Genomic DNA, 21249 nt, shown 5'->3' with positions numbered 1-21249 from the left:
GGCAATTACCATTATTACTTTCTCTCTTTCGCCGAGTCTCTCTCTCTCTCTCTCTCTCTCTCTCTCTGTTTCTTCATTACCCTGCATTGGGAGTCAATTAGTTTGGTAACACACCAAGGTGTGTACCTTTTATCATAATTATACCTGCATAACTGTCCAATATTTTGCTTTATAACACACATAATGAAGTACATGCTTAAAGCGTGTGAACAGATCTGAATGAGGTGAGGATTTAGCTTTTAACGTTTTGCGAGATATTCAGAAACCACTCTATGAGATGTCAAAGAGCATGCAATTCTTAGGGGTATCGAAAGTTCATTTGATGAAAATCGGTTTTGAAATGGTTGAGATATCCAAAAACAACGTGAAAGAAAGAGATCCAACAAAAGGCATGGCCTGTCGTCTTTTAGTATTATCACGTTTTTGGATATCTCAGCCCTTTCGAATAAATCAAATCAAATAAATAAATAATCAGATAAACGTTGAATCCTTCTTAAAATTACACGATCTTACATATATCATAAGAGGTTTCTCATTTTATATCTCACTTAGGTATGTTATAAACCTAAATCCCCACCTCAACCGGTACTGTACAGTGTCTTTTTAAAGAACTGTGTGACATCATAACGCAGTAATATAACACGACATCAATCGGGTAAGGACGAAAATATTATAGCAAAAAAGTTAGCCGGAAGAATGATTGTCTATAGGGGATACACAATCGTGGTTTCTACATTTTTGTTTATTTGTTTGCTTGTTTGTTGCTTTTGTTGTTACTGTTAAAGTTTAAAGAGGTCATCCCACGAAGCCGACACTAGCCTAAAAAGGAACACGAGACCGACATTACATCACGGGGCTTACGGATAATGGCGTAGACTGACAATCGTGAAATTTCACAATTGATATAATTTTGTTTATTTTTTTCTGAATTCAACAGTGTTATTGTGTTGACATATTGAAGAATGATTACATATCATATCGGCCCATTACAAACATTCAACACACCTACTGCACTCGCACAGCACTCATTCATATCTCCTTTTTTTTTCCTTCTAAAGCATACTATGGTAATTAGAAAAAAAAATAAAACTGTTCTTTTTGTTGGAGCTATATCTTCCAATGAGGCTATCAGCCCAGTCAAGCTATGCTTATGCTGACGGTTTTCTGCTTCCTTATATTGAATCATATTTAATTGTACTGCCTTATCTGTATTACATGTAACTATAAATATTTTACAAGCTTTTTTTATGCATATAGTATAAAGTGCACTTTTGTATTGCTCCTTTGTCAATTGGTTATGTTTTGCTTAAATTTGTCACACCTATGTAATTCCTTTTGCTTTGAGTTGAAAAGCAAAATAAATAGGCCTACGTAAAAAACGAACGAACTTTATTTAGAGTACTGCTGGTAAATACTTCATCTAAAGTGAAATTCTATAAAACTGTAATTGAAAGTTATGTTTGAAATTGTATCACTGTTAAGTTGCCTTGAAAATCTGATTTGAGATGCAGATATTGAAATCAAGTAGGACTTGTCATTCATATAGTCTGGTAGGAACGGGGGTCCCCATGCCCCCTCCGAGCATATATTAAATATTTTTTAATTTGCATTTTTATTACCCTAGGTGTGTCTCCCCCCCAAAAAAACAACAAAAAACAAAACAAACAAACAAAAAACAAAACGTGTCATATTGCCAGCCATCTTGGATTTTCAATTAAAGCAATCTATTTCCATAACTTTCGAACTACACAACATACAGGGACAAATACACCACTTTTAGAGGCATGGGGGAATCCATTGAGATAATTAATTACGTGTTTGAAGGCTTCCGTGGTGGTAGAACGTTGGGTGGTAGAAGGCTTCACGGTGCACCCCGTATTCTTTCTGGAGTATGTGAGTGGCCCTGGAAAGGGCCTACCCAATTCCGACGTTTCGGCAAGCATTGTTTTCTCCAGAAAGAATACGTGGTGCACCGTGAAGCCTTCTACCACTCAATTAATTACATGATTAAAACAAGTTTGATGCCAGAAAAGCCTAAAAGTATGAAAGATTCAGCAGTTGTTCAGTGTCGCGTTTACACTGGAAATTGCCCACATAGTCCTGTGTTGGATAAACACATGATAGTCACAAAAGTAACTAATCACTTTATCTTTAGATCATAGCTTAAATTAGTGTGTTGTATCGAAAAGCATTCAACAGAATTTGAAGGAAAATTTATTTCAAAACATCTGAACATCTCACTTGTTGAAATTGTATGAAAAATGTAAGCCCATGTATGCAATGTACATTTTCTTCTATTGTGTCATTTCGTATCCGAGAAGAGTTTTGAGTATTTTCATGAAAACCAGGAATTGTGTCAAAATGTTCTGTCGATTTCACCAATTCACGTTCCTAAATGTTTTGCATTGATTCTTGCTTAAGATGAGGCTAAAACTGGTCCAACAGGCACGTATCCCGGTGGCACTAGGAGTGCCATACGAACTTTGACAAATCGCTCAACGATATACCGGGTGTCCCAAAAAAAGCGGAACGGTGGATTTTCAGTACCTTGCGTTCTTAAAGTGATATATTTTTTTGACATCATTAGAAAAAGCATCTTCCGCAAAAGACCACGATACCAAAATCATTAAATTTGATTCAGTACTTTTTATTCTACGCCAATTTCTGTAAATGCAGTCATTTTCAATTTTTTGCGACTTATGAGATAATAATTTGGGTGCGACACGCGTTCCATACGGTGAATTGTGTAAGCTCGTTGATCCATGTCAACGAAAGATACAACTTTCATATCGGGAGCGCACACACACACAAACACACACACACACACACACTGTTTTTTCCTGGCCCGTGCCCAATATGTAAACTGTATCTTTTGTTGACATGGGTCACCGAGCTTACACAATATTCACCGTATGGATCGCGTGTCGCACTCAAATTATTATCTCATAAGTCGCAAAAATCCGGCGAAATTTGACAATGACTGCATTTTCAGAAATTGGCGTAGAATAAAAAGTAGTAAACCAAATTTGATAATTTTGGTATCAATGTCTTCTGCGGAAGATGCTCTTTCTAATGATGTCAAAAAATATCACTTTTATAACGCAAGGTACTGAAAATCCACCGTTCCGCTTTTTTTGGGACACCCGGTATAGAATCCATGAACTCTACTATTCTTATACTGTAATATTCCCATAAGCTTCAAAATCAACCAATGCGATGCAACTGCTACTATCACTGGAGCCTCTCTACCTTGGTGTGTTGAATGCATTGGGCGTGGCTTGTACTTCTCAATGCAGTGTTTTCTGTTATCCAGTCAGCTTTAACCAATGGGATGGCACAGACTGCTCCTATCATTTGATCCTCTAGTCAACATTCGCGTTTGAAAGGCAGCCGGCGTGGATTGCACTTCCCAGAGCGTTGTTTACGGTTATTCAGTTAACTTCGACCAATGAAATACCACTGTCATTGCATCCTCTATACCTTCGCGTGTAAGCGTTTGGCATAGCTTGTACTTCTCAGTGCACTGATCACCATGTTTACGGTCATCCAATCAATTTTAACGCGATCTTCCTCTGCATTTTAAAAGAACTTCTAGACATCAATATTTGGATGAGACAGATGTCTCCGGAGTTGTTCGAGTGCATTAAGTGTTTGCTTGAGTTTCAAGTTCGGATGACAGATCGATAATAGGGTTATGTTCTGTATTCTTTGCCATCAAGGATATCATTAGGATTGGGTGTCAAAAATGTGAGTATACAATGGACTTCATGGTACATATACATTCTATCTAAAAAATGTCTGAAACTGTTCAACATTTCTGCGTATGTGAATTTCTTGGAACATATATTAGAATGGGGATAGTGATATGTGTGTGCAATTTTTTTTTTTTGCAATTTTTGGTCTATAATAATCATATATTATGATTATTTATCACATTATGGTTATTGTACTTTTAATGTGATTACTACCTATTGGATGATACATAGTTTCTACATGGGATGGTCATAGCTATAACCATTCTATATTTTTTCTTCATTAATATACCCTTTACTTTAAAGGTATTCGATCGACCCATTTCGAAGAAAACCTCCAAAGGTAGCGCATTATTCATTTCTGGATTAGGAATTTTTGAAATAACTGCTCTGTCAAATGATTTATAACCTCATAATTATATTTTCTACATACGATGTTTATAGCCATGGCGAATTTTATTCTTGCTCACTGTCATTCAATTCAATTCAATTTATTCGGCACAAAATAAATCAAAAGTACATTATGTACACAGTAAAAACAAAAACAATGTGTATAAACATATGCACATATTTGGAAATTAATGCCGGGACCCCTTTGAAGCATCTGGTGCTTGTTGTTGGGGCCCAAAACAAAATTACACAAAATACAATTGCTAAATAACATATTGTGCAAAAATTAAAATGAAAAAAAAAATATATATATATACCAAAAAAAAAATACTTATCAGCCCTATACTATGCACACACACACACACACACACACACACACCACATTCTTATCACTCGCACCCATGCAGCGCACACCCAACACACTCATTCAGTAGCAATGTCAGGATCAAAGAAGTGAACAGTAGAAGAAATTTGGTAGCAAGCAGTCTACTCAGACATGGATAACAGTTTCTTAAAAGTATGTTGTTTGAATAATGTTCTGAAGCGAGAAAGTGTAGTGCTAGATTGAGATCTGGACTGATTGAATTCCATTCATTTACACCTGTAAAACGAATTGAATGGGTTCTAACTGTTAAACGGGCTAATGACATTCTCAGGCTATATATCTTTCCCGAGTAGAATAATCATGAAAACACAAATTAGATTTAAACATACCATGAAACAAAATTGGTAGAATACCTTTATGATACTTAAACATAAACACTAATATATTAAATCGAACAAGTTCATAAATGGGTAGAATTTTTAACTTGACAAATATTGGTAAACTTGAACTGCGAGAATTGCTCTTAGAAATCGATCTGATCGCACGCTTTTGTAACATATATAATTTCTCATCATGAGTTTTATATGTCTTACCCCATATTTCATTACAATAATTAGAATGCGGTAATATTATTGCATTGCGTATATAAAATAAAAATTTTTTAAGGTACAAAACTTACCAATTTAGATAACACTCCAACACATTTTGATATTCTCGAAGATATGTTATCTAAGTGGTGCTTCCACTCAAGAGATTCATGAATAGAAATACCAAGAAAATTTATGATTTGAGTTCTTTCAATATTTACATTTTCAATCTTAATCAAATCAGAATTTACAGAAATTTTCTTTCCCTTAGAATGAAATAAAACATATTTTGTTTTTGTAAAATTCAAAAATAACTTATTACATTTAAACCATTCATTCAACATTTATAATTCATTATTCAGGGTAAATATAAGTGTGTTTACATTTCTGTGAGAATTTGACACTACAGTGTCATCAGCAAAAAGAGAAAATTTCAATATTTCTGAACAATTTACAATATCATTAACACATATCAAAAATAACAGTGGCCCCAGCACAGAGCCCTGAGGTACACCGATGTTTACCTCTCCTTGCATGGATTCGACACCATCAACCACCACATATTGTTTTCTATTTAACAAGTAATTAGAAAACCATTGTAGGGGTAAACCCCTTATTCCATATGAACAAAGCTTTGATAAAAGGATATGGTGGTTGATGGTGTCAAAAGCTTTTGAAAGATCCATGAACACTCCACATAAAATATTGCCTTTATCAATTTCTTGTAAAATATAATCAGTAAAATATATTAAATTCAATGAGGTGGAATGATTTTTCCGAAAACGAAACTCTTCAGGAATTAAAATATTCTCCTTGGTAAGATGATCATAAAGCCTATCATACATAAGTCTTTCAAGTAGCTTAGCAAAGATAGAAAGGAGAGCAACGGGTCTATAATTTTCAATATTCTGCCGATTATCTTTTTTAAACAAAGGAACTATTTTAGCAAGTTTGAATTCATTTGGCACAATACCAGTGCTCAATGACATATTAAAAATATCACATAATGGATCAGCAATATACTGAATACAATCTTTAATGACTCGAGGAGATATATCATCTGGCCCACTGGCTTTTGATGTCTGAATTAAAGAAGATATTTTTATAATTTCATAAAGAGATGATGGTTTTACAAAAAAAAAAATTTAGCGTTTTGAAATGACATAAACTCTTGAAATGAATGATATGGGGTAGAAATCGACTTTGACAGTCTTTCGCCAATATTAATAGAATAAGAATTAAATTGATTTGCTATCTCCTGTTTTGAAGAAAACCTTGAATTTTCGAAGCGCATACTGTTGGGCATAACATTGAGTTTTTTCCTACCTAAGATTTTATTAATTTGTCTCCATGGTTTTTTTTTTTTAGATCACCCTGCGTTGACAAAAACATTTCATTGTAATGCTTATATTTTGAACAACGAATAATATTTGTGAGTTTATTTTTATACTTCTTATTGCTAGATATATGTTTAGCATCGGGGTATTTGAGACTTGCCTTATATAATCTATTCTTAAGTTTTATGGATTTAAGTATGCCTTGAGTAATCCAAGGTTTCCTGCATTTGTTTTTCTTTTCACGAATAATCTTTAAAGGAAAACATTCACAATATATCATATCACATTTTTCAATAAACTTACTATAACTATCATTTACATCTGAACACTCATTAACAAAACACCAATCAATACACTTTAATCTATTTTTAAACAACAACAAATTTTCTTCATTAATAATTCTTTTCTTCACACATTTTTCTTTACTGATTTATAATTGCATTGTCCACCTTTCAATATGACATATATTGGAAAGTGATCAGAAAAAGCATCATATATAATTCCATTAGAAATATTCTTATTAATAGTGTTAGTATAAATGTTATAAATTAAAGAAGCTCTGGTTGATGAAATACGAGTCGGTTTTGATATCAAAGGAAAAACATTGAAAGAAAACAACATATCCAAAAAGTTGTTTGTTTTGCTATGACTTCCATAATTCAATAAATCAATAGTAAAATCGCCCATCAAATAAAATTCCTTCTTTTCACTTTCCGATTTTTCTACAATATCATTCAATTTAGAAGTGAAATCCACAATATCGGTACTTGGAGGACGATAAGTACATGCTACAATAAAGGAGTTATTATGTTGAGTAAGTTCAATAATTCATAATTGTCTGCAATACATGACAAATCATTTCGTATAATATATTGATATTCATCTTTTACATACAAGGCAACTCCACCACCAACTTTACCTGGAGGTCTACACATAGAAACAAGAGAATAATTACCAATATCATACATATTATAGTTTGTTTTTGAAGAAAACCAGGTTTCAGATACTGCCATAATGCTAAATCTGAAGTCTAGTGTAGCAAGAAGGGTATTAAATTGATCAAAGTTTTTATGCAGACTTCTTGCATTGACATAAAAAAAAAGACAGGTCAGTGTTAATATGTGCATGCTTGGCATGAAAGTCCTCACTGAACATATACTTACAATCAACATCAGGAAAATTGGAAATAATTTCTTGACTATCAACAATATTGAGTGATTGGTGATTAACTGAATTCATATCGAAGGGATTGATCTTTAATGAATCAATTTTATTTATATTGATTTCTTTTGTTAAATTTAAATAACTATAAATTGTCAACAGAAATTCATTATCATCTGAAATGTGATTAAATGGCAGTGCATCTGAAGCACAGTTTACACAAAGCCATGACTGAGTAGAAGAAGAAACATTGCTACTTTCACACTCACACATTCACACACAAGCAGACACAGTTACTATTCAAAAGTCACCAAAAAAAAAAAAAAGATAATTTAATACTGAGGGACTAACAAGAGTGCAAGGCAATGTCAGAGACCAAAGTTGTAGTTGATGAACACCAGCATGAGGATGATAGTATGGGACTGTGAGTAGATTACCTTGTCAACAGAGTGATTTCCAGCAGATCATGAAAGTCAGTTTATCTTTGAAGATTGTCACCAGAAATGTTCCAGGTAGTTGCAGGATGAGCTAGAGATATCTACATGTCTCTCCACATCATGGATTTATGACAAAATGTTCCAATGCAGAAAATAAGGTCACGTAAACTGGAGAGAGTTGACAAGAGTGTCACACACCAGGTGCCACTCTTGTGTCACACAGTGTCACACACCAGCTGTCATTCATTGATGTGCCTTTCATATAAAATGTATTAGACCAGTTTCGACAAAATCCGTCCATTTTGTAATTCATACTTTATGCCGATGATACTAAAGTGGTCCTCCGATTTTAAAAGTTCAGTTATTGTATTTTTCCTATGTTTATAGGTAAGACATGATGTGAACATAACGCGACACAAATGATGATAACCGTAAATAAGGTAGAAATCGCACAATGAGAATTTGATGGGTGGTACTACACAAGAAGGCGAAATCAAAGATGAAATTTTGAGACAGATACGGATAGAAGGAGAGAGAGAGAATTCGCGAATCCAATGTTTGGAGAGCGAGATGATGTTAAGTGAGTTGACAGTGCGTTTGCAACTTGATGAATACTGCTTTCAGATAGAAAGTTGTCAAATAGTATGTGATCATAAATTATTGTTGAATTTTTTTTGACAAGCTGTTCCTTGGAATAGTTGCTACAGGGGAGAGAAACTTGTTCGAGATGAGGAGTGAATGAGGGAGGAAATTGGTTAAGAATGATGTTCATTTTGCGTTGCTATGGTGACGGGAGGAGTGACGTTGCTTGCTAAGAATGTGAGGTACACGAGTGTCGTAAAATAGTTATTCCTTTTAGTGTTCCCACGAGCGGATAGGATATGGTCAGAGCATTGACGAAAACATTCTCAGTGAAATGTTGACAAGTGAGAAAATGGAAATATGAACGGGGTGCATAAGGGTGCTTTGCTGTGGGAAGGAATTTGCTGCGTTTGCACTGTAGTTGGTCCGTGAACGAACGTCACGATTGATGCCCTTCCAAAGAAATCTGTTGTGATATTAAGCTGCTCTTCCCCGTGGATGTGATGATGAAAGGATTTCTAGATCGTCTTATCATCGACAATTATTCCTTATATCACAGTATATGTCAGTTGATTTTCATGAAAATGGACTTATCGGCTTTTGCGAACAAACTCTTCAAATGTTGATGCAGGGCTGCATGCTAACCATTTTTTTTTTCTGTTGGTCTGACAGACAGGTCAGACTAATAGGTACCCAGTTTTTCCATGTTTTACTTGTCCGTTCCTGAAAAAGTTACTGGTCCGAAAGTGATTTCTACTGGTCAGGGACCGTCAGACCAATACCAGTGTGCAGCGTTGGTTGATGTATATATCTTCTCTGCAGACTGATAGATGGGGGTTTCCTTGACGATGACTGTTGTTGCGTGTCCTATTACGGCGTGCCTGTAGTTCCCAGAAAAAACCTTCGGCTGTGTGTTGATAGTACTTTTAGTATAATAATTATTTTCCAATAAGGATCATCCCCCACCTCGGTGCTAAACATGTGCTGCGGGCATATCTGCATTAAACTAATTAAACTAAGTAGTTGTGAGCATTTTTAATGTATTCAACGTCTAAGCCTAAAACACGGAGATTCTAAAACACACCAGCGGCATTTGTCTTCTCCATTCTTGTTGATGAGAATTTCTGAGCGCTACACTTCCGTATAGCTTCCTCGTCGCGATCGGCTATAGGTTAAAATTGTACTGCACGCGCTCGTGTACTCGCAAAATGTCAACATTGCGATTTGACCTCGGAAGTTTTACCTAGGTCGTAAGGTATGTAAGGTCATACTCCGAGGGCTTGTCCGCACGGGTAATTTACTCCGATCGGCTAGTCGTGGTAGCGAGATACTCCTGAGAAAACTCAGGAGTATCTTGGTCGGAGGAAGAGGTCGTGGTAAGTTCCCCCGACCGGAGGAAGTTACCACGTCCTTGGTCAGACGGGCACTAGTTCTCCGACCTTTCTTCCAAGCTTCCTCCGACCAAGCTTCCTCCGACCCTTCCTCCGAAGTTACTCCTACGAAAACTGCATTCGTCTGAACGCAGCTCATGAAGGACATGCAGATTACATCCGCACACAAGGTGAAAGTATTGGTCTGCTTTTGTAATAAAGGGATACATTGCAAAGAAAACTGGATGCCAACCGTTTCATCAGTAAAAAATTATGCAATCTTAATGAAGCCACAATGATGCGCGCTGCTTTTTAAAAGAAAAGAAAAGAAAAAATAAATAAATGCGTAACCTTCATGTGAAATGCGAAATTGGTAACCGTCACAATACAATGAATTAAAAGGGCACCGCACAATTTTCCATGCTGTACTGAAATATCACGTATTTGGTAAAATGCATTGAGCATGGAATCAAACACATGACTTTTGTTTATATCCATATGTGCTTTGGTGAACAGACCCCTACCTTCTCCTCCCCCTGTCTCCTACCTATCCCCTTACCTTAACAAACTTGGTAGGTTTCAGTCAAATTGAAGACGATAATAGACATCAAAAGTGACTCTGTCAGGGAAAGAAGCAATGATCAGGTTGAATTCCATATATTTGATTGGTAGCTGTCTATTCTCACTTAGAAATAATACAATTACTGTGCGCTTTTTTGATGTTTTTTCCTCTAGGTAAACTGCAAAATCATCGGTGTTAGATTAACACCATGGGTGTTGAATTTAATACCGATCAAGAGTTAATAGAGGACCACACCCAAAGGTGTAGAACATGTATTGTGATGGTGTTGAAAAGTGTTCACCTGGCACTAATTCGTGGTGTTAATTTGACACTGTATCTGGTGATATTTTGACACTGTACTGGTGTTGATTCAATAATGACACCACATGGTGTTGATTTGGTATTGCTGGTGTTAATATCAATGGTATACACCCGTCCAGCTTCAACTGCACTGCAAAAACAATGGTGTTAAATCCAACACCATGGGTGTTGATTTTAACACTTTCCCGGTATCTATATCGGAAAACACCGGTTGGTGTTATTTAACACCAAATTCTGGAATTAAACAATTCAATTCTGTTTTTGGTGTTAAAGAAGAGTCCAACACCAATCTTTGGTGTTGCAATTTAATTCTGTTTTTGGTGTTAAAAAAAATCCAACACCAATGTTTGGTGTTGCAATTTAATTCTGTTTTTGGTGTAAAAAACAAGATTCCAACACCAATTTTTGGTGTTGCAATTCAATTCTATTTGTGGTATTAAAAAGAAAAAGATTCCAACACCAATCTTTGGTGTTGCAATTCAATTCTATTTTTGGTGTTGAAAAGAAAAAAAAAAGAAAGATTCCAACACCAATCTTTGGTGTTGCAATTCAATTCTATTTTCGGTGATAAAATTTAACACCATTATTTTAACAACAGTGATATGCAGAATTCAACCCCAAATTGTTGTTAAAACAAAAACCAACGATTTAGCACCAACAATTCAATCCAACTCACTCTATCAATGCATTAGAATCAAACACAGAAATTCATTACACATTACACATAGAGAAGGGAAAAGGAACAAACCAAATTATCTTGACAAACAAAACTTGGTTCTTGTTTATTTAAGAAACTGGAAAAAGGAATTATCATGATGAACAATACACAACTTACACCTAAAGAATACAACTTGTATTCTACATCTGGATCAAGAGAAGAAAATGTTAAAATGTACAAAGTTTTGCCCAATTTGGGAGCCACCCTGTATACTAAAGTAGTTAAAGGCAAAAAATATGCATGTGGGTATTTCTATTTATATGGGTACCAAAGTATGACCTCAAATTGGTTAATACGTAATGAAACTAAGCTGTTTTGTACTGTGTTATACCTAAGATAAAAGCCAATAATCATTACACTCACAAACACTCGCATATTTCTTTGGTAACATGTTCATTCACAATTAGCCCCTAAATGTTTCATGTGTAACATGAACATGACATCACATGATATCACACAATTACTCCTGGTACCCATATGAAAAGAAATACCCATGTAGGTACTTGGTTGTCTTGAGTCTCTTTCTCATTTTTTTTTTCCTCAACCAAGTTAACAAAAAGCTATTTGTACATCAAAACATGCATTTTCCTTTCTCTTTTTCCTCCAGGAAATAAGCAACAACAAATCAATCTGTGCATTTCCAAATCCTTGGCTTTCATGCACATGCATCATAAATTTGCTTTTCCCGAAAGAAAAAAAAGATGGAAAATATTACATATATTACATTACAAAAATATTATAAAATTTTTCAGTGCACACTTGGTCAGATGTTCAAAAGGAAAAATGTACCAAAAATTAGCATTCTTTAAGATTAAATTAATGATCGGCGGCCAAGATCTGGGGGGGGGGGGGGCTACAGATAAATATAGCCCGGGCTACATAGGGTTAACAAGAGTCCACAATATCTTATTGATTGAAGTTATTTTTGAACATTTTGTTACCATTTACCAAAACCATACATAACATCGGCTCTACAGGTCTAAATTACTTGAAAAGAACATGCCTTGGTGCCACGTACTTCTCGAGTCTGTGTTTGACAAATTTGTCATTAAATCTAGTGGTTTGTAGTCAACAAGTTCCTTTTGATTCTTGACAACATGACCACGTGGAAAACTTATTTCTACTGTAAAGGCATGATAGTGTGAATAATAATGCAATGTATCTAGCAAGAGAAGTACAAAAAAAAAATGTCATTGTTGTGTACAATGATATGCTCTATTTGACCAAACAGTGGAAGCTCATCGACATCATGGCAGACCAAAAGAGACAACTGATAATGTGTACCATACACTTTAACCCAATTGGCATCAAAGACTTCAGAAGAGAGTTCCTCTACTTGGAGTTTCTCTTGCACAGTCTGTCTAATATTTTCATCTAAATCTGACAATAAAAGTGAAGTACCTGGCCCAACCTCGAGACACTCCAAAGGATGGTTTGACTGAAGATGGAACGTTAGTGCTGTCTGATGTTTCTTTGCAAGTGATTTACATATGTTTTTGTAATTACGTACAGATTCTGCAACACGGCCAAAATAGTGATGTTTCGCTTCGTACCGCATACACCATACATGTACGAGTGGCCCAACTTCTCTCAAACATGTAGCATAATGCACCATGAAATGATGCTTTGGCAACCACCTATTGGCAGGAAATGTTTTTTGAAAGTGTGTGTGATGTTCTTCAGTGAGAACAGACAACTGGGCTATCAAGCCTGCTGTTAATTGGGGAGCAAAAATAATATCCATACAATCTAGTAATCTTAGCAGCAGTTCCCAGTAGACGTTTCCTTCTTCAATGTCATGAGCTATGATGAATGGAAGATTTCTTATCAAGCACCAAGCCTACATTGCCTTTTGACCCACATCATTGCCAGCTGTTCTCAGTTTAATGTAGGATGGTTTGTTCTTGTTATCTGTACGGTTTAAGCAATGGCTGGCAACTCTCTGATTCAGTTCATCATGGGTCAAGAGTGGTGGTTGCCTTTCATAGATGAAATATTCTAGTACAAGTTTCAGCTCATACTGAACTATGCCTTCCAACAGATCATGCATTATATCAAGTGAAAAATTTGTCAAGATATGAAAGTAAATACAATCATTCAATACAGTTTTTTGTTTAACTTCAAACACATGTGACAGTGTAGTTTGAGCTTCAGCTTCTTGTAAATGTTGCTCATAAGTCTGCCTGGTGCGCATTTCCATTAACACCTCTTTTAATGTGTTCTGCGCCTCTTCCTTGCTTGTCACACACAATCGACAGTAATAATTAGCAGAAAAGCTCTGTACAAAACCAAACAGGGCATTTGCACCTAGATTATCAGCACTAATTTGAGTAATGGTTCCCCTCTTCACAATGCCATTAGGAAGAGTAATGCCAACTGTTGACAGAATGTTAATGTCTTTCACAATATGCTTGAGAATAGCATTAAATCCATATTTTTTGGCATCTTCAGCATACCACAGAGCTACAAGATTGATATTGGAAAGAATAGAATTATACTTTGGTGGCAGATTTTTCAAAATGAAATAAAAGGCACCTAACTTGTGAATTTTTGTTTTTGAACCGATGGGGTTTACAGTTTCAAAGTCATCATAAAAACAGTGAATTTGTAGGGCATTTTCATCTTCATGGAAAAGAGGGATTTTCTCAAATTGTGCACCATCACAGTAATCTCTCATTACACCATCAGTGCTCCTATGGTCATGAGTAGCAAAATGCAATATATCTTCATTGCTCAAAAGTTGCTTTAAAGATTCTAAAATGGGTATATAAACAAAGGTATCTTCAATAGCAATCTGTTCATACTGCTTACTTCTTTTATTTAGACGACTTTCATACCGGATGCCTAACTTTATTTCTTGTGGTTCAACAAGTCCAAGTGTTGCACAATATTTCATCCGCTTATATTCTGAGTTCAAATTTTCAAATGGCTTTTCAAGCATAGCAAAATGCGTCTGTATTTCTCTATAAGCTTCGGACTCAATGGGCAGTTTATGTTTCAAGAAAGTAGCCTTAACTGCCGCTGATGCACTTTTTACTACATCACCTACAATCAAACTGGTTGATTCCACGATGTCATTTACAACTTTTCCAGAGTTTGCACTGTTTGCTGAAAATTTTGAAATTACTTTTGCACACTGCCTATTCAAATCTTCAGCGGATAAAATGTCATCTTCTGCATGTATATCCTGATCTTGATCACTGTCGTCATTATCATTACTGTTTCCTGCAAAGCTCTCTTCGAATGATTCACCAGCTTTCTCATTTTCAGTAAACTGTTCTTGATTATCTGGCAAACCAGATTTAAGGTGAGTCTGCAAATGCCCTCGAAATCCACGAAAAGAATAAAATGTTCTTGCACAAGCTCCCTGTCCACAGATTAACACCTCTTTTCCTCCTTCACTTAGTCCATGACTTAATCTTAAATGTTGCACCAACTTTGGTATTGCAAAATTTCTCTTGCATTTGAAGCAAATCATGGTGTGAATAATTTGGATCTTAGTTCGGGCACTCTCGGTGATTCGCGGGAAACTCCAACATCAATCTCGAAAACAGCTGTCTGGGTGAAGGTCCAGAACTGATGAAGAGACTGGCAGTAATGCAAGCCAAAGACAAAGTGCGTCTTGAAGAGTTCATCTACTGCTCCTTCCACCGTACAGGCACCACATGGAATGGCCTTGTGATCGACAATGAGCAAGTAACTGCTGATACAGGCCTTAGAATTTCCAATTCCAAGAAGGAACGGTTGGCTCTGGGTCTGTTTGGTGCCATCCAGAAAATCTTGAATGCTCCCTCCACTCTGTGTTTGAAACAAATTACATGTACTAGTAAACGATGAAACTAGCAGTTACCCTTTTCCCACTTGTTAATTCTATCAAAACTCTATCTTTATCATCACTGTTACCATCATCATACATACATACATATATAGTGGGGGGATCTGGATGTTTTGTGGAAAATGTCTGCAATGTGCAAAGTAGCACAACGTTTTCTGACTTTTTTCTCAATTTAAGAGGCCTGATTAGACTAAAGGCCACCGCATTCGATATGACTTTCTGTCACACAACTCAGCGACTTAAGATCTGAAATAAAACAGAATATACGCACTGTTTATTTCAATATGATAGTCGGCAAGTTGTGCGACCAAAGATTTGTATGATATGCAGTGGCCTTCAGGCTGCATGTTGCAGACTATCAAGGCTTGGCTGCAAGTGATGCTCCATCATAACTCTTGAGCAAATAGGAAAAGTGCATAAATCACAGGGCTTGTGCATGATGGTGACATCCATGTGCAGCGTAGTCTCCCCTATAACTTGTATCTCGCTCAATTCACTTTATGGTTAATGAACTGAACAGAGATATACACTGTAGCTACATTCTTCAACCAGGACTTTGCACAGAAAATTTTATAAACGTATAGAGGTAGGCTGTAGAGGCCTGGTAAAAAATGCAAGTATTTTCAAAGCAGGTTTTAAGTATCTGATTGAGAAGAGTCTTTCTAATATGGTTGAGTCATTTCAACTCACACAAAAGGAGACACTGTGAAAATAAGGATTTTAAAATTTCCTTCACAATTATTTTCTTGCTGCAAATTTGTAATCAATTTCCAATATCGAGGCAAAAAGTACTGACCTTTTGTTTATTGATATAACTCTACATTTAGGGCTGTGAAAATGTCACGCTGAAACATAATTATTCCTAGTAGGATTGAAGTATGGCAACCCTGTTTGCAGTAGGTCCATCTCGTTCTAGCGCATTGTCACTCCTAATAATCTTAGGATAGGTTCAGTTTTTGAACAGGCCCAAAGTTCTTGAGCACCCTCTTAGTCCAAGCCAGTCTAAGCACATTCATGAAATTCTTAGATAGACCATTGCTACATCTACTCCCTGTGTACACACATTTAGTCAGTTTTGGCAACATTTTCTAGAATGCAGTGAGAACATGCAAGGTGTGACGAGGGTACTAATAACATTATTTATTTATAGTCCACTTTTATACTGAAAAGCTACATACCTTCTGAAACTGAATAATCCTTGAGATTGCTGAGGAAATGGATACTTTTGCTGAGGCAGCTTTAGACCTCCCTTGGCTTGCAGGAGGCAACAGGCACAAGAGGAGGAGGATGGCAGATGTACCAGAATTCCATCCTGTATTTCAAAATGCAAAATAATAAAATCAAGCAGGCTTTCTAGTAGATCATGGTGAAAAAGTAGGAGAAAAAAAATAGGAGCTAAATTTCAGTAAAAGTAGGAGAAAAGTAGGACATGCACTTTTTTGTGAGTTTTCGATCAATACTCACCTTGTAATGAAGAGTCAAACTCACTGTGAACGCCTGAAATGATTAATCACTGAGTTACTACAGTTGCATGTAAAATCATTTACCCCCCCCCCCCCCCCATTTGGACACTCTGGCAAAACAATTAGTAACAATACACATGCAGATTATTCCTAAATCTTACAAGTGCATGGTGAGCAGATACTTTATTACAATCACATGTATCAGATTAGTAGTCATTGATTGTCTATAATTAAAAACCTTGATCATTCATGCATGAAGAGATGGTCCAGTGAGTAATTTGTGGTCATTTTCGGAACTTGCTGTGATCACTGAAATGTAACTTGTAATGCTCTGAATGATCACAGCTTAATTGTTCCCTTTTTGTAAAAGATTAAAATATTTTTTTCCTTTAATAAATATACAATTCTTGTACTTCCATGGGTTCTGTTCATTTTGACATGAATTAAACTTTGAGTTATCAATCTCATTGGTAATTTCTGTACAAACTCATTGAAGGCAACTTTTACTCAACATTCATTTAAAGGGGAGTTTCAGTAGTTGTCTAGAGGGCGCTATAGCAATATAATTATTTTGAGATTTGAATGGGAAAACTCTTAGGAAAACTGACACAGAATAATCCAAGGAGGGGGCACAACAGGAGTTGTCATAAACAACTTTCATTCTTTACTTATAAAGGTATCTACACACAAAACAACTTGACTGATCTTCTTGTGGATCTGGAGAAGAAGATGTTTGAAATTTTGAGAATTTTGCACCCTGGGGGCCCTCCCCCTGGGCCCCCATGGGGCTACAGTTATCATTTGAACAACTCTACCCAACAGAATGATTCTCTGCAAGTTTGACTAAAAGCCGACCATTCGTTCTGCAGAAGAAGATGAAAATATAAAAGTTTACAGATGACGCACACCGCACAACGGACAAGGGACGGCAGACAAAAACGGATGGCAACAGCTCACTTGAACCTTCGGCTAAGGTGAGCTAAAAATGATGCACATGGCCTCGCATCATTTGATCTTTTGACCCCTAGATGACCTTTCACCTCATCATCCTCATCAACTCACATCTGGTAATACCCAAGGATTATTTGTTCCAAGTTTGAACAAAATTGATGCAGAAATAGAGAAATGAGAGCAAGTTCAACAAAAGCCTTTAACATTTTTCTAACACAGCAACAGGAAAAGTGATTACTATGTCAATCTCTGCCAGAACTTTGTTCAGGTGAGACAAAAAGGAGGGGGGGGGGCACTGAGTGAGGGAGTGAAGGGACAAAGCAGGGGGAGTGTGTGGGAAGGGGTTCTGCCATCAGAATAGCAGAAATCAAGCCAAGTGTATAATAATATGGACGACGTCCAAAGCAGTCATCCAATGTCGAGTAATTGAAAACCGTGCCAATATGGACAGTATTCAAAATGTTGTCTACAAATAATCAAGGGCAAAGGTCAAAGGTCAAGGTCAAAGCTTGAGGTCACAGATCATTGCCACGTCCATAGGTATACATATACCAAGTTTGAAGTTGTTTCTCCAAACCTTTCTTGAGATATTACGAGAAAGAGCCATTTTCATGTTTAATCAAGGTCAAAGGTCAAGGTCAAAGCTTGAGGTAACAGATCATTGCCACGTCCATAGGTATACATATACCAAGTTTGAAGTTGTTTCTCCAAACCTTTCTTGAGATATTACGAGAAAGAGCTATTTTCATGTTTAATCAAGGTCGAAGGTCAAGGTCAAAGGTTGAGGTCAAAGATCATTGTCACCTCCATAGGTATACATATACCAAGTTTGAAGTTGTTTGCCCAAACCGTTCTTGAGATATTGCGAGAAAGATCTATTTTCATTTGTTTTATATAACCCATGTGACATTGAATTACCTTTGATCTTTGCTTTTAAGCTCAACCTCAACACAAAAATGAGCTTAATATCAGGAAAGTCCTAAAGGATACCGATACCAAATATGAACTTGTTTGGTTAACTCGGAGCCAAGATATAGATCGATGAAAAAGTGGATACCAAATTGTTGACAGACAGATGGAGAGACAGACGGACAAATATGACGGCATAAGGTCTTTCCTTTGGACGACTTAAAAATGTTAAAAGTTAAAGTTAGATGGGTAAAATGCAGGGGAAGGTTTGGAAGGGACTGCCCCATCTAAGGGTAGGGAAAATTTAGCAATTGGCATCTTAGAAATAAACTTTTTCTGATGCACATTTAAGTGAGTACAATATACTTTCAGAGTATTGGAAATTGTTTTTTGTAAAAAAAAAATCCTATGGAGTGGAATAACTAGATGAGGGGATGATCCGGGAGGGAGTCCCCTCTCAGGGTGGGGAAAATTGTGTATGGCTACTCGAAAATAAGCTTCCTGGCCCACATTTGTGTTGTGTTTATGTGGGAGTGTGATTATGCTCCATGAAAAATTGACCATCACTAGAATGTTTAATGATAAAGTTGGTTTAATTTTAACTTCTGATGACACTTCAGACTCTTTATGAAATTAGAGGGTGCATTCCAGGGAATGTGCAAAAATACCTTCTTTGTTCTGGTCAGAACTGTCAAAAGATGACAGGAGCTCCATGACTGTCAAATTTCCATTCTGCTTCAGAAGTTGTCGAGCAAGTGCCACTGAATGATTGGAGTAAACATTTACAATAGAAGCAATTCCTTCCCAAGTGACTGCTACAATTTTCGAATTCTTGTACACAGCAAAAATGGTATCAGATACATAGATCAGAAAACGTTGCACAAAAATTTGTCCCAGCAATAAGAATGAATTCCTGCCATAAATTATTATTATTATTATTATTCTTATTTTGGTTAATCATACTTCATGTACAATGATTTGTGTATTCCTTTATTAACAAAATTCATGAAATGACTTATTGATTATTCCCCTGTGTTTCCCATTCTCATCATAAATAGCGAGACGGTAATATCCGGCAAAGACCAGTATTTACCCCACAGTATTTATCAGCTGGGGCCAACCATGGGAAAAACAGCACTCGTGTCATATGCTACTGTTGTAAACTTTGACAGAGTTGTCCGCCCAGATTTGAAATACGTAATCATACATTTATAGCATAAGAATGCTAGGCACAACAAATAATTAAAAAGGCGTACTATACTAGAAACACTGCAATTACTAGATCTTCTTGAATTAGGAGTAAATTTACACCAGCCAGGGACTTGGTGATACCAGGGAGATGGCCACCTCCCTGGTAATACCCAACACCGATGAACAATGATAAGTTTCCAGACTTTTGTAGATTCTTGTTTATGTAATCCTTTGGACAGTATCATTCAACTCAAACATCACACCAAAATGTTTTTTAAATCAAACATTCACAATATTGAGGTGTCTTCAAGACACATGTAGGTCCAGGAAACTGTGAGCCGTACATTCATGAATAAATACCATCCTTGAATGGGTAGGACATATAGATAGAAATTTCCAACAAATTTCAAGATGATCGCATTGAAAACATTTCTGCAAAAATGCAAGTTTGCAATGCTGAAGACTAGCTTCCTTTGTCTTTAATTTGCAATGAATTGTTCATTTTAACACAGTGGCTGTATCCAGTAGCACCTTTTGCAAATACAGAGAATGTTCAAAGGAACATTCCTATAATTGTTCGCATACTGCTTACTTCTCCAGAAATGTAATGCTCTTATTAAAAACTTACTGGACCATTCTTCATCTTCTTTCAGGACATGAGGCTAACATCAGGCTGGCTGGTCACAATATCTCCCAATACATCATCGTCGATACTAAAGCCTTCATGTTCATCCACTAAAACAAGATCTTCGCCATCTCTGATGCTGAATTTTCTTCTGACTGTAAGGGGGGGGGGGCGTGGGGAGAGAAAAACTATTAAAATTTACAAATGTAATAAAAAATGACTTAAGTATACTTTGCAGTTTGTATGGTTTCATGACAGGATAATAGCTACAGTTGTAGTAGCATTATAACTTTTATACCGCTAGTGTGTTTGAACATTCTGGCAATTTTCAGTGTTTTTGGGAAAGACATTGACAATTTTTTAAGTATATGATGTTAATACAATGACACATATCTCATTTATCACATACTTTATCCCCCCCCCCCATTAATGCCAGTGGAATGACTGGTTTTGATAAATTTTTTTGACATCTTCTCCAGTAAAAATGTAGAAAAGCTTAGGCCTAAAGGAGTCGTTCGCTGGTGCTCTAACCCTATTGACCTAGAGACTAGCTCTTGGACTAGCCTATTCTGGTCTAGAGGTAGGCCTTACTGCCACCCCAGGTGAAAGAATTACATAGCCATGCAATTTTTTGAACCCGGCTGTGACAGTATTAAGGCCTACCTCGATAGACCAGGATAGGCTAGACCAAGTGAGCGGCCCCCTTAGGGCTTAAGCTGTCCCTACATTTTTA

At 36.4% G+C, this 21249-nt stretch overlaps 1 protein-coding gene across 1 annotated transcript; it reads right to left on the bottom strand.

Annotated features, from left to right (window-relative positions):
- Positions 1–14737: 14737 nt before the first annotated feature.
- On the bottom strand, positions 14738–19415 carry LOC139728486 (uncharacterized). Its single transcript, XM_071639425.1, has 3 exons — positions 19369–19415; positions 16556–16689; positions 14738–15340 (listed from the first exon to the last, which is right to left on the bottom strand). Exons 1-3 carry the CDS (start codon positions 19412–19414, stop codon positions 15017–15019), a joined length of 504 nt encoding a protein of 167 aa, XP_071495526.1. The 5' UTR covers position 19415; the 3' UTR covers positions 14738–15016.
- Positions 19416–21249: the final 1834 nt, after the last annotated feature.

Source organism: Diadema antillarum, unplaced genomic scaffold, assembly GCF_040938485.1.
Source record: "Diadema antillarum isolate AM-2024a unplaced genomic scaffold, OU_Dant_1.0 seq00000182_RagTag, whole genome shotgun sequence".
Taxonomy (NCBI): Eukaryota; Metazoa; Echinodermata; class Echinoidea; order Diadematoida; family Diadematidae; genus Diadema; species Diadema antillarum.
Note: the sequence above shows the minus strand (reverse complement) of the source record. Positions and strands in the feature narration are given on the sequence as shown.